Source organism: Lactuca virosa, chromosome 1, assembly GCF_052849685.1.
Source record: "Lactuca virosa cultivar CGN04683 chromosome 1, Lactuca_virosa_CGN04683_v6, whole genome shotgun sequence".
In the NCBI taxonomy this organism is placed as follows: Eukaryota; Viridiplantae; Streptophyta; class Magnoliopsida; order Asterales; family Asteraceae; genus Lactuca; species Lactuca virosa.
The window spans coordinates 20,724,055-20,744,572 of record NC_136426.1 but is presented as its reverse complement, the minus strand read 5'-3'; the positions used below and the strand labels follow the sequence as shown (position 1 = coordinate 20,744,572).

The 20,518-nt window shown below is 33.6% G+C and overlaps 4 protein-coding genes across 6 annotated transcripts; 1 reads left to right on the top strand and 3 right to left on the bottom strand.

Moving 5' to 3' along the window:
* Positions 1 to 597: 597 nt before the first annotated feature.
* On the top strand, positions 598 to 9,194 carry SEU (SEUSS transcriptional co-regulator). Of its 3 annotated transcripts, XM_079087202.1 has the most exons (11): positions 598 to 969; positions 1,495 to 1,779; positions 1,848 to 2,906; positions 2,996 to 3,115; positions 3,218 to 3,266; positions 3,368 to 3,582; positions 3,672 to 3,740; positions 4,070 to 4,167; positions 4,547 to 4,640; positions 4,733 to 4,802; positions 7,738 to 9,194. In XM_079087202.1, exons 3-11 carry the CDS (start codon positions 1,848 to 1,850, stop codon positions 8,607 to 8,609), a joined length of 2,646 nt encoding a protein of 881 aa, XP_078943328.1. In that variant the 5' UTR covers positions 598 to 969; positions 1,495 to 1,779; the 3' UTR covers positions 8,610 to 9,194. The 3 variants fall into 3 exon arrangements, with proteins under 3 accessions (XP_078943328.1, XP_078943692.1, XP_078942828.1); XM_079087566.1 differs by lacking the exon at positions 1,495 to 1,779; XM_079086702.1 differs by having other exon boundaries at positions 1,495 to 2,906.
* Positions 9,195 to 11,100: 1,906 nt separating this feature from the next.
* LOC145111933 (uncharacterized) lies at positions 11,101 to 13,704 on the bottom strand. Its single transcript, XM_079048171.1, has 3 exons — positions 12,930 to 13,704; positions 12,400 to 12,648; positions 11,101 to 12,320 (listed from the first exon to the last, which is right to left on the bottom strand). Exons 1-3 carry the CDS (start codon positions 13,702 to 13,704, stop codon positions 11,101 to 11,103), a joined length of 2,244 nt encoding a protein of 747 aa, XP_078904297.1.
* A 1,755-nt stretch (positions 13,705 to 15,459) lies between these two features.
* On the bottom strand, positions 15,460 to 16,311 carry LOC145166476 (thioredoxin-like). The gene is made up of 2 exons (XM_079085761.1): positions 16,016 to 16,311; positions 15,460 to 15,920 (listed from the first exon to the last, which is right to left on the bottom strand). Exons 1-2 carry the CDS (start codon positions 16,290 to 16,292, stop codon positions 15,613 to 15,615), a joined length of 585 nt encoding a protein of 194 aa, XP_078941887.1. The 5' UTR covers positions 16,293 to 16,311; the 3' UTR covers positions 15,460 to 15,612.
* A 2,420-nt stretch (positions 16,312 to 18,731) lies between these two features.
* On the bottom strand, positions 18,732 to 19,678 carry LOC145165683 (uncharacterized). The gene is made up of 2 exons (XM_079084841.1): positions 19,321 to 19,678; positions 18,732 to 19,173 (listed from the first exon to the last, which is right to left on the bottom strand). The coding sequence occupies exons 1-2, from the start codon at positions 19,526 to 19,528 to the stop codon at positions 18,857 to 18,859; spliced, it is 525 nt and encodes a 174-aa protein (XP_078940967.1). The 5' UTR covers positions 19,529 to 19,678; the 3' UTR covers positions 18,732 to 18,856.
* Between the last annotated feature and the right edge of the window lie 840 nt (positions 19,679 to 20,518).

The window sequence follows — 20,518 nt, the reverse complement described above, 5'->3', positions numbered from 1 at the left end:
TAATACATTTTTATCAGCCCTATGCAAACCAATAGCCACTACATAACACCCTTTTTAATGTTAATGTGAATCAAAGATATCTTACTTTGAAAGTGAATGTTATTTTCTATGTGTGATTAGTAGACTAGTAGTATAATCTTGCTTTTTTACGTTAACAAGCTTGAACATCATACTTAAATATTTGTATGAATTTAAATAAACAATAGTAGAAAGTCTTTAGAAAATTATAAACATTACATTTCAACGTAACTATATCAACAAACATAAAAAAAATAATAATATAAACTATAGAAAAGTCAAAAAGTAAATATATAAAACACTATTTCTTTATTATTTATTTGAAATAGTTATTTTGAATTTAACATGTTAAATAAATGTAACGTATACTTTTCTTAATAGGAAATTATTTGTAAGTAACATATATATTTGCGTAGCAATTGGTAAAGTGTGAGATTTGGGGATGAACTGGCAGGGACAAAAAAGTAATAGTTCACATATAAAACGCGATGATGCATTATGGAATGATGATGATGATGCATCATGGTTGATGGATGGATCATGATAACACATTAAATTTCCATACATCATGCGATTGAGAGAAGAAGTGGATTTGACTTCCTTTGATGAGAGAGAGAATAGAAAGGTAAAGAATGGAATGAGGAAAATTCAATCGGATACAATTCTACTTTGACGTCCGCTAGGAGAACAACACACTCTCTCTCTACTTTCTCTCTCTAAACTTACAGCGAAGAACAGGAATTTCCTCTCATATCTCCAGAAAGAGAAAGATTGAAGACAACCTGTCACTGAAGAAGGTTGAAGTTCTATCAAAAAAAAAACCCTAGAAGTTTGCACACGGAAGACTACCTATTATGTTTGTCTATGAAATAAGGAGAATAGAAGAAAAGTGAACAGTAGACAAGTGTGTCCTGGAGCAGAATTTACATCGCCACTGAATTCGTTACTCTGGTGCGTATTCTGATTATGTAGTTTCCTGAATGTCTTTTTATTATTGTTGCTTTCTTAGATTATTTTATTGAAAAAGGTAAGCTGTTTTTGATTGTAACCCTAGCTAATCACACTCAATTCAGTTCTGAATCGACCTTTCTTTTTATTTTCTTCGAGTCATGCTCTGAGTTGCATTTGATATGTGAAGCTTATTGTTAACTGTGTTTATTTATTTTTTAACACTAGCTTAAATCGTGTTGCTATTTCTGTTAGATTTTCGTTGTTTAACTGTTTAGGTTCTCGAATGAAAGCTTATTTTAGTTATCTTATCGTTCTATTCATCGTCAATATTTAGTTTTAGCTTCTCACGTTTTCCGATTTAAACGTTACGCATATCATATCAAGTTGTTTCTAATTTAGTTTTGTGGGGAGAATGGCGTTAAAAGAGTTAGCACGTATTTTGTGTGTTCAAAGGCTGGATACTGTTAAATGCGTACTTTATTTTTAGAAGAATATGTGTATGTTAACAGATTTACAATTATGCAGAGATCAATGAGAGAGCTCACTGAAGATTGGTACTTTCTAACTGCTAAGACAACACTAGGATGTTCAAGGCTAAACCTTATCTTGGAATTTTCAGTAATAGACTCCTGTTTGTTAACATTCAACAATATAAGCCAGTTGTCAAGATTTTCCACTCCTTTTGGTGACCAAAAAGGACTCAGGAGTGCAAACAAACTGCCAATTGCTTGATGGTTTGAGTGATACCTTACATGCTTACTTGTCTGATAGCTCTCTCAGTGTGTTAGATCCTTAGGCTCAAAAAATTTTGTGAGTTGATGTCGTTTTAGGTTGTAGCTGTTATTTAGAAAAGTTTTGACAGTTTTTTCTTTTGGAAGATGGTACCTCCAGGGCCACCCACTCCACTTGCTGGTGCGCAATCTGTTCCATCTTCCTTGTTGCGGTCAAATTCGGGTTTATTGGGTGGTCAAGGGGGCTCTATGCCTTCTCAATCCGGCTTTCCTTCCCTTGTTTCACCACGCACTCAGTTTAATAACATGAACATGCTTGGAAATGTGCCAAATGTATCTTCCCTCCTTCATCAATCTTATGGTAATGGAGGGCCAAGTTCAGGGATGTCCAGCTCCGGGAATACCCTCAGGGGTATAATTGACAATGGAGCCGACACTGATATTTTGTCCAACATAGGAAACGGGATGGGTTTCAATGCCCCTTCTTCATCTCTTGGTCCATCAAATATGGTACACTCAAATGCACCAGGTCAAGGTCAAGTCCCTGGTCAACATTTTCCAAATTCATCCGGGAACCAGATCTTGCCAGATCAGCAACAGGGCCAACAGCGTGAACCTTCAAACATGCGACAGACTCAGCAGTCTTTGCAGCAGTATGGTGTCCCCAACAATAACCATCAACAGCAGCAGTATCAAACAAGTTTAGGTGGTGTTGGACAAGTGAAAATGGAGCCACAGGTGGCAAATGACCAACACGGGCAAAACCCTCAACAGATGCAAGCCTTGAGAAACCTTGGTCCGGTTAAAATGGAATCACAGGTTCAAACCATGAGAAACTTACCACCTGTAAAAATGGAGCCCCAACACTCTGACCAGTCATTGTTTCTGCATCAACAGCAACAGCAGCAGCAACAACAGCAGCAGCAGCAACAACAACAGCAGCAACAGCTGCTTCACATGTCCAGGCAATCTCCTCAGGCTTCTGCTGCACAAATGAATATGTTGCAGCAACAAAGATACTTGCAGCTACAACATCAACAACAACAGCAGCTTTTAAAGAGTATTCCTCAGCAACGCTCCTCAATTCAACCACAGTTTCAACAACAAAATTTAGCAATGAGGTCAGCTGCAAAACCTGTGTATGAGCCAGGAATGTGTGCAAGGCGGCTGACTCACTACATGTATCAGCAACAACATAGGCCTGAAGTAAGACTTGCATGATCAAAAACACATTAGTAGACTAAGGTATAGTTTGGACTGTTTTAATGTGGTGTTTGTTCTTTATTCTTTTGCAGGACAACAACATTGAGTTTTGGAGAAAATTTGTTGCTGAATACTTTGCACCTAATGCTAGGAAGAAATGGTGTGTTTCTTTGTACGGAAATGGACGTCATACTACTGGAGTTTTTCCTCAGGTGAGTTGCCAGAGAAAAACTTTTGGCTGTATATCAGTTATGTCAGAGACTCGATAAATATCAACAATATTTGGTTTTAAAGATAGCTTTATGATCATGCAGGATGTATGGCACTGTGAGATATGCAATAAGAAACCAGGCCGTGGCTTTGGTATGTGTCTTTTTGTTTTCCATACCCCAAGTATTTTTGTTTATTAGTTTTACAGTTGCTTTGTGTCTTTAGCTAATTAATATGTGTGAATGTATTTTCAGAGGCTACTGTGGAAGTTCTTCCCAGGCTTTTCAAAATAAAGTATGAAAGTGGGACACTGGAGGAGCTTCTTTATGTTGATATGCCTCGAGAGTATCAGAATTCTTCGGGTCAAATTGTCTTGGACTATGCAAAAGCCATACAAGAAAGTGTTTTTGAGCAACTGCGGGTTGTACGTGATGGTCAACTACGGATTGTCTTCTCTGCAGATTTGAAGGTTTATCATTTATGTTTGATATTTGTGTCATAAATAGGTGGATTTTGGTTGAGTACATGTTTACTAAATCGTTTTTCTGCAACATGCAGATATGTTCTTGGGAATTCTGTGCTCGGCGCCATGAAGAGCTTATTCCTAGGAGATTGCTGATACCACAGGTACTGATAATAATTTTTTTGGAAAAAAAATGCAAGAAACAACAATGAACTTTACAGATTTATTATTATAGCACTGTACTTTCATATCTTCTTATTACAGCACTGTAATTCAAAAAATATAAGTTATCACATTGCTATAATGGGTAGATTTGTCAAAGTACAATGCCCTAATAAGAAATAATTTAACAGTAAAGTTGGAAGTACGATGCTATAGTAAAAATAAAATATATATTGTTATTTTGTTGATATATTTGTTAATGTTTGATAATACAAACAAATAAGTTAATCTCTTGATAGTCACATACTGAGCTGTTGACTTTCTTTTACAGGTTAGTCAACTTGGTAACGCAGCTCAGAAATACCAGGCTTCAACTCAAAGTGCTTCATCAAGTTTATCTGTACCAGAATTGCAGAACAATTGTAATATGTAAGTCTCAAACTTGGTTTTTACCTTTAATGTTTTGATGGTTTCCATGTCATATGTTTCACTGTATGTTCCTATAATGTTCTTTAATTCTCTCTCCACATATCACACATGGACACACAAATCTTTTTGCTTTCTATTTACAGTTTTATAAGTTCTATTTGACAACAAAATCATTTGGAAGACTATCGTTTTTCAATAATAAATTTATCTCTTTAAACAAAAGTAGTATATTAATCAATGTTGGTAATTATTGTTGCAACTTTTTAAGATTTTTACTTTAAACGTAACTGGTATGCATTTAGATTTTTACCTCTAAACACATACTCACCTTTGAATTTGTATGTTAGAATCAAGATTTATAAAATTTATAATCTTTCAGGTTTGTTGCTTCAGCTCGTCAATTGGCGAAAGCATTGGAAGTTCCATTAGTTAATGATTTAGGGTATACAAAGCGATACGTCCGATGCCTTCAGGTAATCTTTTTATACAAATGGTTTTTACTTTTTACTTTGTTCCTTCTTCTACTTGTTCCATAACATGATATTTTGTTGGCTTTTTTCTGCAGATATCAGAAGTGGTTAATAGCATGAAGGATTTGATTGATTACAGCCGAGAAACTAGGACTGGGCCTATGGGTAAGCTTGTTAAATTTGTTTTACTTAAATGTCAATAATGTTTTAATTTGCACACTTGTCTCATATTTAGTAACTGTCTACATATTGTTAAAAATATATTAAATTATCCAGTAAATGAGACAACAAATCGAGTTATTTTTGACTGGATCGATTAAAACCATCTAGATTAGATCCATCTAAACACTAAACATCAATAAAAACGCCAAGTAATTGTAATTGTGTATCATACAAATCTCTAAAGCGACTCAATTATTTGAATAAAACCTATATTTTCTCAGGACAATTGTATTGCACAATTGATGGCTAGATTTTTACCCTTGTGGTTTTTGGGTTTATTTACTTCTAAAGTAATTTATTATAAAGAAATTTCCAAAAACATTATACAATTATGCTACATTAACATACGGAAATCTACTTTGTTATGTATTTCAATCCAATAAGATACATCAAACTTTACTCTAGCATATTGAATTCTGTAACTTCGGCACTATTTGAATCAGGTAGTATTTGAAATTTGAATAATATAGTCCGTCGGTTAATGTTTTCATTTTTCAAATCCAAACCAAGTGTGTGTGTGTGTGTGTGTATTTACAGATTTTTATATATTTTTATACTATATTATATAAGTTAAGAACCAATAGTAAATATTGATAATTTGGTGCATATAGTAGTTTATAATTATCAAATAAATAAAATTTCCGTTACCTTTTTGTGTGTGTGTGTATATGTATATGTATGTATGCATATCTGTGTGTGTATACATATACACATTGATTCTCGTTAGACAACCCATTTTTTAGTTTTATCTATATTAATGTTCTCATTTTCTTTGTTCATCATCACTAATTTAATTCGCAGTCTATATCTTTATACATGAAATCAAGTAATATGTAATTCATCTTGGGATACTAAAGCTTAAACAGCATTGTTGAAGGTTAATAAACAAGTAAATAGCAAAAAGGTTGAAATATACATATACAAGTAATGTAATAACAAATTAAGTTTGTGAAGCATTTACGACCGACGTAATAAACACAAAGAAATGGCATAATCACATCATTCGAAATTAGATGTAAACAAATTAACAAACCACACACCTAGACGTTTTTTTATTCTTGAATTATCATAAACTTATACAATGAGTTTAGTAGAGACTTAACATGTACATGGCCTTCAGTTATGAAAACCGTAATGCATTTAAGCTAAAAAACAAAGAATCCGACGGACAAAATGCTCTTATTATTGTACAACAAAAATATTTAATAATATTATTTAAAAACTAAAATTATTTTTAAAATATACCATTAAACTAAACATAAAATTAATAAGATATTTGAAAAGGAAGCCTTTTAAAATATAATTTCTTTCTTTATAAAACTGAATAATTAACATTTAGATTTATATGACGAAATAAACATATGTGAACACAAAACCACTCGCGTGATGTTTTTCTTTGTCTTCGTTACTTATCAAAGTTGATCATATCTTTTTGTCAACATAAGATGATTAACTCTGCTTGGCTTCATTTATAAATGCAGTACAAGTTACAACAACAAAAAATCATAGTTTTTTTTTTGGTCTAGCGGTCTAGCCAGACATAATAGTAATATGATTTTATAAAACAAATATCGCAGTGTATAATAATAAAAAACATAAATAATATCAACCAAAAATATATTTTTATCAACTTCTCTTCATCCTAAGACCCTTAACTAAAAATATTATATATTTTTAGAAAGTAATTCAAAAAGAGTTGATCTCATATACCGTATAACTTATTAAGATGTAAAAATGTATATATGTAGCCAAATTACTCGCATATAAATATGAATGATTTACTATGATAATCAAGTTATAGAAAAATTACCTTTAACAAATGTATGTAACTTCTTTCAGCTGCATAATGCATTATAATCTCTTCCAGCTGCATAATTAATATTGTTAGGTGTAACTCTTTCTGTTATGAAACATTAAATAACAATACAATTTTACAAAAAAATTATACATTGCAATATATTTTTTTTCTTATTGTTTCATGTTTCATTATTTAAAAAAGTTAGCCTTCACATTCAGTTCATGCAGAGTAAAACATTAAGCGCATGAAGAACATACCATTGTCATGTTCTGCAACAAACTTCTGAAATTTTCTGTTGAAATCTGCTATACAGTAAAGGGCAAATTATATAAAAGTCATTGTATGTTGGCCACATTTCTGGTTTAATCGTTGTGAATCAGTTTAGTCTAATAAAGCCTTCCAATTTTGACGCTTTTTTCAAATTGACAACTAATAACCTTCTATAGCCGGTTCAGATTTTTTTTTTTTTTTTTTTTTTTTGCTTATGTCACTTTTAATGAAAACCAAAATGTAGTGGCTTTTATGTATTTTGCCATTCTTTTTAAAAGCGACGTAAGCAAATTAACCTGGAAACCTGGTATCGAAGTTCACATAATCGATTTGAAAAAAGTGTCCAAATTGGGTGGTTTTATTGGAAAAAATAGATTTTGCAAGCGGTGCAACCGAAAGTGTCCAAAATATAGTGGCTTTTATGCAATTAAATGGACATATAGATGAGTAATTTGAAATGTATTTTTCTTTCATACATACTTGTAGAGGTTTATGTTATGCAATTGATCACATAATACAATATGATGGAGCAAAAGAATCTCTATGCAACATAGTAGAAACTTATTTCCCATTGTTTTTGAATAAAACATGTATAGGATTAAAATGATAATTTCCCATGTTTTTTTTCTTTTTCTGGATTTTGTGTATCTGAACACTTATGATAATATGTATGAACATATACTACCGCTTATCCTTTTAAATTTATGTTTTTAACCTTGTAGTTGCATAAATTAGTAATGACCAGTTACTCCCTTTGAATTATATTAATAAATTTCACATTTATATTTTATTTGTTATTTTCCTTGACAGAGAGCTTAGCGAAATTTCCTCGAAGGACATCTTCAACAAGTTCGTTTCACAATCAATCCCAACAACCGGAAGAACAACAAAAGCAACAAATGCATCAGCAACAGCAGCTTCAAACAACATCAAACAACGAAACATCTGCATCTGCTATGCATATCACATCCACTAATGGCATGCCAAGTGTAAATAACTCTAACTCGGCACCCCCAACTCCTTCCAACAGCACCATCGCCGGCCTCCTCCACCAGAACTCCATGAATTCCCGCCACCAAAATCCATACGCCGCTGCCGGTGGAATCCAGATTCCGTCCCCTGGATCCTCCAGTACAGTACCACCGCCACCTAACCCAAACCCTAACCCTTCTCCTTCCCCTTTCCAGTCCCCAACAGCATCCCTTTCTAACAGTGCAATGGCGGTGTCGGTCCCTGATGCCGATGCCAATGACTCGCAAAGCTCGGTCCAGAAAATAATACAGGAAATGATGATGTCATCACAACTGGGTGGTAATGATTCGGGTCTTGTCGGGAATGGGAATGGGAATGGGAATGGGAATGTGAACAGCATCATTACGAGCGGTGGAATTGGGGGGATGGGTGGTCATCAAGCGGGTATGATGAACGGAATGCGAGCTGCAATGGGCGGTCATAATTCTTTGAGTATGAATGGAAGGGTAGCAATGTCAATGGTAGCTAGAGACCAGATGATGAACCATCAACATCAGCAACATCAACAACATCAGCATCAACATCAGCAACATCCACATCAACATCAACAGCATCAGCAGCAACAGGATCTGGGGAGCCAATTGCTTAACGGTCTTGGAGCTGTGAATGGGTTCAATAATTTACCTTTTGACTGGAAACCATCTCCATAAAAAGGCAACATTGTTCAAACTATTCTATAAAATGCAGTGGGAGATTTTTAAATCAAAAGGTACACTGGCATAGTGGCATGCATGCATCATGATGATGATGGGGGTGAGATACAATATATATTATATATTTAGGGACTGGACAAAAAGAAATGAAAGGAAAGAAAGTAAAGTAAGTTGGTGTCCTGCATTGTACTACTAATTCCAGAGATGAAAGGAAAGATATAGCATGATGGGAGTCGGTTCTATTTTTCATTTTCTTTTTTTGTTTCTGGTTTATGATTTTTTTTTTTTTTTTTTCTTCTTTGCATGGGAATGGTTTTTTCTTTTCTTTTCTTCTCTTATGTTGGTTGATTTTGTTGGGACCTGGGATACCTTTTAATGATTGGAAGTGGGGTATGGCGCCCCCTAAAGTAATGTTGTTGACAAGGAAAAAAGGAAGTATCAGCAGGTGGGGGATGTTCTGCTCGATACACTCTTTGTAGTAGTATGATGTCTGAGTGCTATATCTCTTTCTCCACTAGAAGTGAGTGTATATATTCTATGGAATGTTGGAGCAGTTTAATGTAGAATTTAGTATTTTTCTTCTTTTCTTGCCTCATATATTTTACTTGATTGATCCTCCATTTGTAGCCAAGGATTCTCTTATGTCTGTTACGCAGGACCGGACATGACAAAACATGATTGATTTGTACTAATTGAATTGAATTGAGATTAGATTGGATTTTGTTTGTTCCATCCAGATCCAGGCGTGTCTATGCCAAAGTTGTGAATGCATTTGATCTGCTCATCCTAATCATCAAAAAAGCGATCGACTGTATTGTCCGGGTCCTGTGTAACGAAAAAAAAGATGGTTTTTTGTTTGCTTGGGGGTATGTTTGTAGTCTTTTATAACTCCACATTGATGGAGGCAAACACTAAGGCAGTGTCATCTTACATGAATAGTTTAGGTTTGTATATGACTAAATCTCAACACAATGGCAAAGGAAGTGGAGGGGACTAAATAATTCACTCATATCTATCATAGAATGTTTGGGACTCGTTGGTCTGAATAAAGTAAGCTACAACAAATCATGGAACATTCAAGTGTATTAAATATGTTTAATATGCCGTCGAACAAAAGTAATATTATTTATTATGTGGGGCCCGGGCCTACCTGTTGCCAACTCAAAATGTTATTATTTTATTGGTAAGCCAATTAAGATCTTAATAGACATTGGGTCATAACGCATAAAGGTGTTGAATACCATAATATTATAAATATGATAGGATAGCCATAGGTACGTAAATGATTAAATAATAAGTAAATAAAACCAGTTAAACCACTAAGTCTCTTCATGAAATCACACCACTAGGTCACATATTAGACAAAAAAGATTTAACAGAGAAAAGAAAAAGAAGAAAAAAACATTTTTTTTAACCTTGCAATCTCTAACGAATCAAATGGCTGAGACGAATGAGTTTTTTTAATTAATAAATGAAGAAAAACATTTCATGCAACCACTCACCAACCAAATGGTTGTGTCCAATTTGGTTCATCAAAAAAGGATGTCTTATGTCAAACAATCATCAATTATTCTTTTTGTTACTTTTTAAACGATTATCTAAATTGTAAAATCTATTTTAGGCGTGTTGGACAAAACTATATGTAGCGGATAGTGAGTATAGGATAGCTGGTAGCGTTTTGTTAACCGATAACTTTTAGATCTTGAGCATTTTGTTTAAACTAAACGTTAAAACTTGTAATACCAAACAATATTTTTTGTTCAAAACAGAATGTTTTATAAAACGCTAGAAGCTACAAGCTCCCAAACGTTTCGTGCCAAACACACTTTTTATCATCTACATATTAAAAATTAAAATGTTGGTTATTATTCTTATATATAATAAAAAAAATAAGTTTTAAAAATAAATAAATTGTTTGTTTACTTTTTAAACAAAAATAGTTTTAATAAAAATTTTGAATAACTGGTCTGTGTGTCGGTGTAAGGAGAGAAATCATATTTTTTTCAACAAAAGTTGGGATAAAAATATTAAATAGGGTCCTACTTTGGACACACCACTCTACACAACATCAACCTATATATTAGGTTTGCTTTTTAGGTGAATGAGGATAATTATCGTCATATAATTATTATTGACTTTACTTTTTAAATCATCATCACAATATAATTATTATTTGACCAACTTTTATTATTAGTTCATTATTACATAATCTATAAATCATTATTATTTAATAACTACATTTTTTACTAACTTAATTAATATTAATAATTTTATATTTATTTTTTATTAAGATAAAAAAATATAGTTTTTATAATATAATAACATATATAATATTATAAAAAAATAAATTATAAATAATTTTTCGTCAACCTAATATCATTGATATTATAAATAATATTATAAGAAATAAAATCCGAACAAATCTTCATCATTTTTTTTTAATTTTAAATATTACATAACAAAAATCTGAGACAAAAATAAACAACAATTAATCATCTATAGTCATAAAAGATCTTTCCGTAGGTCTGAGTCGCTTATAAAATTCTAGACGCGACTTATACATAGTTTGCCATTCGGCTGCGGACGGGTCTTTGTGGCGGATCCATAATGCTGAAATAGGAGGCATCGGATACTCTCCTTCTAACTGTACCATCACATAGTGATTGATGTATACAAGTGCAAATGTAAGGACACGATGATTTTGAAACTCACTAGGGCCTCTCCATAGAGGGAAAAAGGTTACAGGGCCCACTGTGGTCAAAAATTGGACAATCACACCAAACCTGTTGGCTATCAGGATACCTGTCTCAGGCATAAGCATATAGTGTTCTGGTGGTGCTGTCCTATCTGTCATGAAGAAAGACAATGAATCAAGTACTCCATTGCATCCAATGAAAACTGTAGAATAGTCTTCATATGACGTCAATAACTCATCATACAATTGCTGGCGAATGAAAAGCCACTCATTTTCATCATACCCGAGACAAACAGTTACCGATCGAAAACCACAATTTCCATCACCCTTTACATTTTGTATACGCATGATGTATGGATGAAATATTGATGGAATTTCCTTCAATAATGAATTATGTTCCTTCGTTGCTTTCTCTTTCAAGTCAAACCGGTACGACCATTGGCATGTTGGTTCCTCATTCAAGTCAAACTGGTACGAACATTTGTCTATTGGTTCCTCGTTCATGCCCATGAAGTATGAACTATGCCTAGCTGGTTCATTGTTCAAGTCAAAGAATGATGAATTATGCCTAGTCGGTTCATCGTTCAAGTCAAAGAATGATGAATTATGCCTAGTCGGTTCATCGTTCAAGTCGAAGAATGATGAACTATGCCTAGTCGGTTCATCGTTCAAGTCGAAGAATGATGAACTATGCCTAGGTGGTTCCTGATTCAAGTCTGAACAACTGTATCGGTGAGGAGCTTGACTTTGATGGTGACCACGCTTCACTTTTGGGCGTCCACGGTTATTTTTCTTAACCGAAGGTTCATTGATCATAATTTTTGAAGGATCGATTATCTCATCCATCTTTCTTATATAACTGTATTTGACATGATCTGGTTGATTGTTGAATTTTTCCTTCCATCTTTGCATATGATCATCAACATTAAGATTTCCATAATCCACAAATACACAAGGCTTAAAATCAAGCGTTCTCCAAAAAATATCAATTGAATCCAACGGAATAGGTGAACCTATAGTAAAAAAGTCAAAATGTTATAAAGTGATTATACATATAAAACTTGTCAATTTAATACAATACATTTGACATACCTGCATCAACATACATCGCAAGTTCGTGAGCGCATGGTAAACCAAAACATGTTCGTAGTTGACAGCCACAATTCTCAGGAGTTGGTGCAAATCCTTTTAACCGATGAAGCTCTTCTAAGATTTTATCCAAAGCATGCTCTGAAACATGATGTCGTAGTGAATTGAATATCTCATCCTTAAATTTTGGTTTATGAATGATTATGCTCCTTGTGAAACTCTCTTTGATAGCTGTGTCTTGCGACTGTACAACTGTTTCAATAACATATATGAATTTATCCAAATCACGTTTTCGAGATGCTAGGTGTTTTTTTAGCTTAGCGTGCTGACTCTCAACTCTATTTGTTGTTGAATTTCCAAAATTGGTACTTTTATCGGTCCACAATGATACAAATTTGTCGGGATACTTCTCCAACCAAGTATTGTAAAGATACTAAAAAACAACTAAAATATGAAGAAAAATCAAATTAGTATGATTGAATGAATAATAATTATTAAAGAAATTAAGAGTTTAGGATATATATTAATGATACCTGGATCTCTGGACAATAACGATTGAAGGTCTGCATACGCTTGCATATATGCACTCGGTGTCGGAGATTCGACTAATTTCTTCCACATTGGATGAAGAGAACCCCAAGTCTTATCTGATTTGATACGTTTCCTACAATGCTTTGTTATATCGTTGAATATATGCCACCTACAAAGTAAATGATTACTTTGTGGAAAAACATCTTCGCACGCCTTCATCAACGCCAAATCTCTATCGGTGACGATGACACGAGGACAAAAAGAATCGTTAATCGTCAATTTCAAACAAGTCAATACCCACCTGTAGTTGCTTGTTTTTTCGCTATTCATGAATGCGAAGGCTATGGAAAACGTCAGTCTCGTAGAAGTGACACCAACAATCTCCAGAAAAGGAAGATTATACTTGTTTGTTTTGTATGTAGCATCCATCAACACCACATACGGAAATGCTTGCCACATCTGTAACGATATTGGGTGCATAAAAAACAACTCCTCTAACTCGTTAGTGCTCTCGTTTAAACGATACTCATAATTATACCCTTTAGTATGCAAAATGTGCATGACATTTTGTATCGGGCTTCTACCCTCTCGTTGAGATATTGTAAACTTATGGCGACAATTGTATATAGTTTTCAGTGAAGACACGTTATTTTCATTTTGCTGCTTTATTGTTGACAAAATATCTAGTGGTTTAACATTCAGCTCTGTCAAATCATGGACCAAACGAGTCTCTTTATCCGACAATCGCATTGCAAATGAATGACCCTCCATATACATTGATGGTTCGTGATTGTGATCATCACGTACGACTTGTAACTTCCAACCATCTTGTGCCTTCAAATACTTTGCTATCAATTCGAATGAACAATTAATTTTTTTTGTTTTCACATTTTTACTTCTGGATATACCACTACGATCACAACAAAGAAATACTTTAGATTTGAATCCAAAAGTCGCTGCCTTCGATCGTTTAGTGACTGTAACATAACCTTGAGAACGTGCAATATTTTGTACCTAATTCTTCAAATCTTCAAGAGATCTAAAAACCTAAAAATTAAGAGAAAAATTTAATGTTAAAAAATCGATAAATATATCAAATAAATATACACATATAAATATAAGATTAGAAATTATACTTCATCGGTAGAAAAATCCGAAATAGTAGCCATTTTTTCCTGCAAAACTGAAATAAAACAAAAAAAAATTTAATAAAAAACCGATTAAAAAAAATTAATTAAAAACCAATTAAAAAAAATAATTAAAAAATGATATCGTAAATACATGCCATATAAACTAATTATGCTACCATATTTGAGAAAATGATTGTCATATAAACTAATTTGCATGTAAGGTGGTCCATGGTGGTTTTTTTAACCATAAAATTCATGTTAACAAATTGATTTGTATGGTATGTAAATAAAAAATAATTCAACTTTTTATTTTCAAACTAGAATTTAGTTTTAAAAATTTAGTGAATATGGAATCATCAAATTCAAAATTCGACGTCCATTAATTTTCGATTTCAAAATTTAAATTTATGGTTAATTTATTCACCATTATAATATTAATACTATATTTAATGTTTCGTTGAAATTCCTTTTATAGATACTTTTTGAAAGTAAATAAAATAATGCAGAAAGTATAAAAATGTTTAAATTTAAGGTGTCTAAAATGAAATATATTCAAATTTTGGGGGGCTGTTTATATAAAATGATAAGATATAAAGGCTTACTTTGATCGAGCCCTAGCAAAAATGTTTCAGCCGCCAAAACTGAGAGCCAGAGATGTCCGATGCGATTTGCAGCGATGAAGCTATTTCCGGCGACGACAAAATTTCTGGCGACGATGGTCGGTTTCACGGTGCAACATTCATAGCCACTAGCCACTGGTTTGATGCTTCGACGGCGGACTTTCTCACGGTGCTATTTTTCTCGTTCTTTCTTTCCGGCGATCTATTGTTTTTTCTCCGACGTAAATGATGATTCTCTCGCTTTTCTCAATCTGGTCTAGGTGGTTCACGATGGTAAATGGTGGTTCCGGTGGTCTTTTCTCACAATCTCTCTTTCTCTCGTTTTGTCTCCGGCGTTATTTGGTTACCGCCGGTTAGTTGTTGCCGGCGGCAGTTCTTTGGTTGAAGCTGATTCCGATGGTGAACAGTTTTTTTTTTTTTTTTTTTTTTTTTGAATATTGTTAATATACTGTTTAAATGATTCATTTTCTGTTTATATAAAATGTCGTGGTTTATTGGAAATTTAAATGGATTAATGATGTTCATTGTTCAATATAACTATATTTTGTAGTTTGTTCTTATTCTGATAATTTAGTTTTTTTAGAAATAAAACACAGTCTTCAAAACATAAATATTGGGAATATACAATAAAAAGGTGAATAAATCTGAATTGAATGCTTTCTATATAATACTTGCCCATTAGATACAAATCCTTGAAATAAGAAAAAGCTGTCAAAAAAAATCAGATAAAAGTCAAAATAGGTTAGATTGGTGATAGGTTAGATTGGTGTGTGGGATAGATGTATAAAGAAATAGCCTATTAAATATGTATCAATGTACAATTATACACAACTACTACACATTACACAAGATATTTTCACCTAACGTACAGAAGGGATGAATGGATAAACGTGAAAGCATTGTTTGAAGGCAATAGGGAATAGTAGGCGAGCATTCTATTGGGTATAGCTGTGTAAAGTGGCAGAAATGGTGGATTTAGGGACAACCCCAATAAGAGTTTCTTGTTCCTCTCCATTCTTGAAGAAGAGGAGAGTTGGGATGGTTTTAATTCCATATTGTGTTGCTACGTTTGGGTAGTCGTCGGTGTTGATCCTGTAACACAAAGCCTTGCCGGCGTATTCTCTTGCCACTTCATCAACCACCGGCGATATCATCTCACGCTCTGGTGCCCAGAACTCCACCATCACTGCCATATCAGCTGCTACCACCAATTCAGTCCACGTGCACCCTGTTACTACTTCAACTACAAATCCATAAACACACACAAATCACTTAATTCCCCCATGCTTCTCGTTGGTACAAACTTCAAATCCAAAATCCAAAGATAGAAAATTGGACCTTGATTTACAGCAGATTTGCAGACGACGGGTGAACGGGATCTGCGGTTGAAAGTGGGGGCAGAAGATGAAGACGTTATAATCGAAGCTTTCATCGGAGGTTTCAATATGTGGGTGAAACAGCCATAGGGGTTATCCATGGAAATGAAACGACGATGGGTGTGTCGTTGAATGGACACGGTGGCTCTAGGCGCAAGCGCAACCATCTGGAAACACTTCTCCGCTGCCATCACCGTTCTGTTATCGTATTCTGGAGCTTTTTGTGGTTCCCCTTTCATATATGATTTGCCATTAATTATTTATTATCATTTTTGTTATTTTGGCGTTTTATTCCTTTAACAAAATATGAAAATATCCAACGTTTTTTAATGGTTAAATACGTATTTATGCATCGCAATAACATCTTTTAGCAAATCTCGTTCCTTCTTGAATCAACCATTTGTGATTCGTGATTCGTGACATTACTTTGTTGGGTTTTGTCCATACAAACTTTATGAATTCCAGTCGACAACATATACACTAAAAATTGATGACGTATTGTCGATTCAAAACTCATTAATACATTAACATACTAGACATCTTGTCTACTCTAAATCATGTTAATTAAAAAGCATTTACACTAAAAAATACTGTTGCCTTCTTTGATGATCCAAATCAAATATGAACCCACACAATGAAATTTATCAACATGAGTACAGATGAACCCTACAAAGAAACAATGAAACTTGAAATCATATGAATAACCTTGCACTAGAAAGTAGAAACCTAAGAGTTGAACTCATGAACCCAACTTGAAATTATAGAAAATACTAACACAAGTATTATCTACACTTTTGGTTATGATAATTTCATATAATCACCAAAATAAGCCACATGAACAAGACATTGTTGAGTGTGAAGATGAGGTTATAATATTTCATATTATCTACACTTATGGTCATGTCATCTATACAATATGACTATGTCCTCAGTTTGACATGGCCACATCCAATGTTTTTTTTTCTCTAGAATTTGAGCAACTTTGTCTTTGATTCCGCTTGACATTTCTCAAGTGATCTTGGATCTCACCTTTTAATTTCCATGAAAGTACTCATCTCTAGGCTTGAAATCATAAAAAAAAAAAAAATACTAAAACATGCATAAACACACAAGCAAAACAGATTATTAGGTCCTGAGAGGGTAAGTGAAATCTTATGAGGGCATATAACACAACCACAAAATTTATAAAGCTTGTGACCCTTATATTGCTAAGTTTAATGTCATTAGCGGGATGTTACCTCTTTTAGTGTGGTCATTGGAAGCTAAATGCTCTTTCAAAGTTTCGAGTGTTCCTTAAGAGGTATTTTCAAGTTAAATATATAAATTTAGAGGTATACATATACTCGAAAACGATGCCAATTTGTTGGGTGTTGAATCCAACAAAATATACTTTAATAAAAGTGAACCTACTTAAGCACACAAAAGACTTGTATGAATGGAAGTAGGGTTTGTGTCATTAGGATACATATTAAGAAATTATGCCAAAATTGTTCAAGTATCGATTTGATTGATACTTAAATGAATTATGCCAAAAGACTTGTATGTCTCATCTTAGAGGGTCTTCTAACACTTTGACACAAAATCATTTAGTCCGCAATGAAGTATTACGAAGATGATAGTCATTTTAAAATGCCTCAAAAGTTGGTTATAAAAGAAAAACTTGATATCTCCAATGGCCACTTTTATGATTATACTTATTTTATATTAGTTACTAATCATTACTATTAGGGTCATGGTAGAAGTTTTTTTTTTCGTTAGACGTTTTGTGTGTGTGAGACAAATAGGGGTTTGGTAATAAAGATCTGGATTTCTCACGCATTGTTTAAGTTAATTTTTCATATTGATATTTCTTCCATATATATGTTGAGTTTTTGAAAATCCAATTGCGGATAATTTGTGGGGACACTTTGTGTTTTAGGCACAGAACATTAAGTGCATTTCTAGAGAGAGTAAGGATTGTTAGAGTTTGTAGGAGAGTCCACAAAATGGCGAAATATAAGTACATATACTCAACTATCCCTCATATTTCTTCGTATTCGGAATTAAATTTGCCTTATATATACAAATGTGCACTTTACACTTTACACTTTACACCTCCTAACTTGTATAAGATCATAGTTCAAATACTCATCTGACACTCGTGTTAATTCAATTACACTAAATTCCTGCTAACACTAAAACCATCGATATAAATCCTCTATTCTCCCTTAGAACAATGATACTTTGTATCATAATCTTTCCATCAAGATTAAGAATCATATAACAAGAATAGAAGACAACAACATCACCATCTACAAAAATACTCGTAAAGATTGGATTTCAAAGTAAGTATCGAGGTTCTTCATATTTAAAATCTTGTTGAATTGCATGATAATTAGAACCGTGACTTAATTATGAAGAACCTAAACTTGAAATTGTGTTAAATTGGATTATCCCCGAGTAGTTTTTTTTGGAACGACAAATCTAATTTAATCCTAAATTACTCATAAAATCCACCTATATCTCATACCAGACTTGAACCCTCGACCTCAACGATGGAGATCAACATCTGAGAAGCCCTTTGGTATCCGCGAGTAGTTACTAGAAATATTACTTAAGCAAAGTAATTCTATATTCAAGTTATTGATTATCACTAATCTTTTCTTTAGAAAGTCCCCAACAATTTAAAAGGAAGGATATAGAAAATACACTTGTATTAACATGAAAAATATCTTTACAATTTCTTGTACACAATATTTTTGTGAAATGTAACAGAAATTGCATAAAATTTAAGCCACTTATGAAGCCTTGAAGGCAAGCGTTATTACTCAACATACTTGTCTAAAGTGGCACACAGAGTGGATTTAGGGACAGCACCAATGACACTCTCTTTCTTCTCTCCATTCTTGAAGAAAAGCACAGTTGGGATGCTTCTGATTCCATATTTTGATGCTATGTTTGGGCAGTCGTCGGTGTTTATCTTATAGCACAAAGCTTTGCCTGCGTATTCCTTTGCAAGTTCATCCACCACCGGAGCAATCATCCGGCATGGCCCACACCACGGTGCCCAAAACTCCACCAACACCGGCATGTCTGCTGCTTCCACCATTTCATTCCAAGTGCCGTCTGTCACCACTTGAACTACAAAATCCAAAAACACAAATGGTGTTTTGAGTGAATGCTTGATAATACAAAAAAGGAATATACGAAAGTAGACATTATATCTATTTAATTTCCCGATATTTTATACCCACAAACAAAATAGAAATTCCAAAGAGAGATCTAGACCTTGATTTACAGCAGCTTTGCAGATGATGCGGGATCTGAGGTTGAAAGAATGAGCAGAAGACGAAGATGTTATAGCTGAAGCTTTCATCGGAGGCTTCAAGATGTTGGTGAAAGAGGGTTTATCAATGGAAGTAAAGCGACGATGAGAGTGTTGTAGAACGCAGGCTCTGGGAGTACCCATTTGGAAACACTTCTCCATAATCGCCATTCCACTTCTCCTGCTGTGTGTTTGCGTGGTACTTCAGATACAGCTCTGAGGCTTCTAACAATGGTTCAAATGGGAATTTATTTTCTATAAAAATTGGAAGTCTTGATATAATTTAGTGGATGAGGTAATATATGTTTTTTTATGAAAAGTAGAAGACTTGCGTGTATATAGAAGATATTTAAGAGTGGATATTGCTATAGAGGATCGTAAGGTGGTTGAGGCTCTCAATTTTATGTGGACGATATCTTAAGACCTTCAATATTCTTTTCAAAGATATAAATCGGACACATGAGGTTCCAGATGCTTTGGTGAGATTGTGGCTCCGCATCGACATCTAACCATCTTTTCGATATTTACATAATTATAAATCATAGGAATTTGAAGTAAAAGAGTTTTGATTTGGTTGCATGGAACTTGTTTATTTAATTTGTTTATACGAAAATAATGTTTTTTTGTTTATTGAAAGATCAAATCAAGATTTTAATGACATATTAAATGAAGATTGAAATTCACATGAAATATGCTATAAAGACCAATATGATTTCTATTTATGGTTTTCAGAGAATTGTCCATACAATGTTATTTTCAATCTGTTGCTATTTGGATAAACCGAATTTCCCAATTAGACATATCGAATTAACCCATCCAAAAGAACACCCGTAATTCAAGGTGAAAGAAGGATTATTATGAGTGATAGTTATTTTGTAGGACTGAATTTGGAAAACTAAAAGAGGTAATAACTAGAGTTGCAAAGGAAATAAAGTTGAGGTACTATGTATAACTGGAAAAATTGAAGGGTTTTTGAGGAAGGACTGAAATGGAGGGACTAAAGTCTAAAGAGAAAGATGGATGGGGTTAAGTACTTCAATGAACGATGTATGGAAATGAGTAAAAGTTGGATCATTTCCCTATATCTCAATCCCTAAAAACGTTATCACAATCTACACCAAGTCCCTACTAAAAATTTCCAACACCCAATGCGACAGAAAA

Bases quoted from the DNA above. Each gene is read 5' to 3' on its own strand.
- SEU (XM_079087566.1), top strand. From the start codon at position 1,848: ATGGTACCTCCAGGGCCACCCACTCCACTTGCTGGTGCGCAATCTGTT. The intron at 2,907-2,995 runs GTAAGACTTGCA...ATTCTTTTGCAG, and splicing joins AGCAACAACATAGGCCTGAA to GACAACAACATTGAGTTTTG. The intron at 3,741-4,069 runs GTACTGATAATA...TTTCTTTTACAG, and splicing joins GGAGATTGCTGATACCACAG to GTTAGTCAACTTGGTAACGC.
- LOC145111933 (XM_079048171.1), bottom strand. From the start codon at position 13,704: ATGTATATGGAGGGTCATTCATTTGCAATGCGATTGTCGGATAAAGAG. The intron at 12,649-12,929 runs GTATCATTAATA...TTATTGAAACAG, and splicing joins GTTATTGTCCAGAGATCCAG to TTGTACAGTCGCAAGACACA. The intron at 12,321-12,399 runs GTATGTCAAATG...TTTTTACTATAG, and splicing joins TGCGATGTATGTTGATGCAG to GTTCACCTATTCCGTTGGAT.
- LOC145166476 (XM_079085761.1), bottom strand. From the start codon at position 16,292: ATGAAAGGGGAACCACAAAAAGCTCCAGAATACGATAACAGAACGGTG. The intron at 15,921-16,015 runs GTCCAATTTTCT...ATGGATTTGTAG, and splicing joins CAAATCTGCTGTAAATCAAG to TTGAAGTAGTAACAGGGTGC.
- LOC145165683 (XM_079084841.1), bottom strand. From the start codon at position 19,528: ATGGCGATTATGGAGAAGTGTTTCCAAATGGGTACTCCCAGAGCCTGC. The intron at 19,174-19,320 runs GTCTAGATCTCT...TGGATTTTGTAG, and splicing joins CAAAGCTGCTGTAAATCAAG to TTCAAGTGGTGACAGACGGC.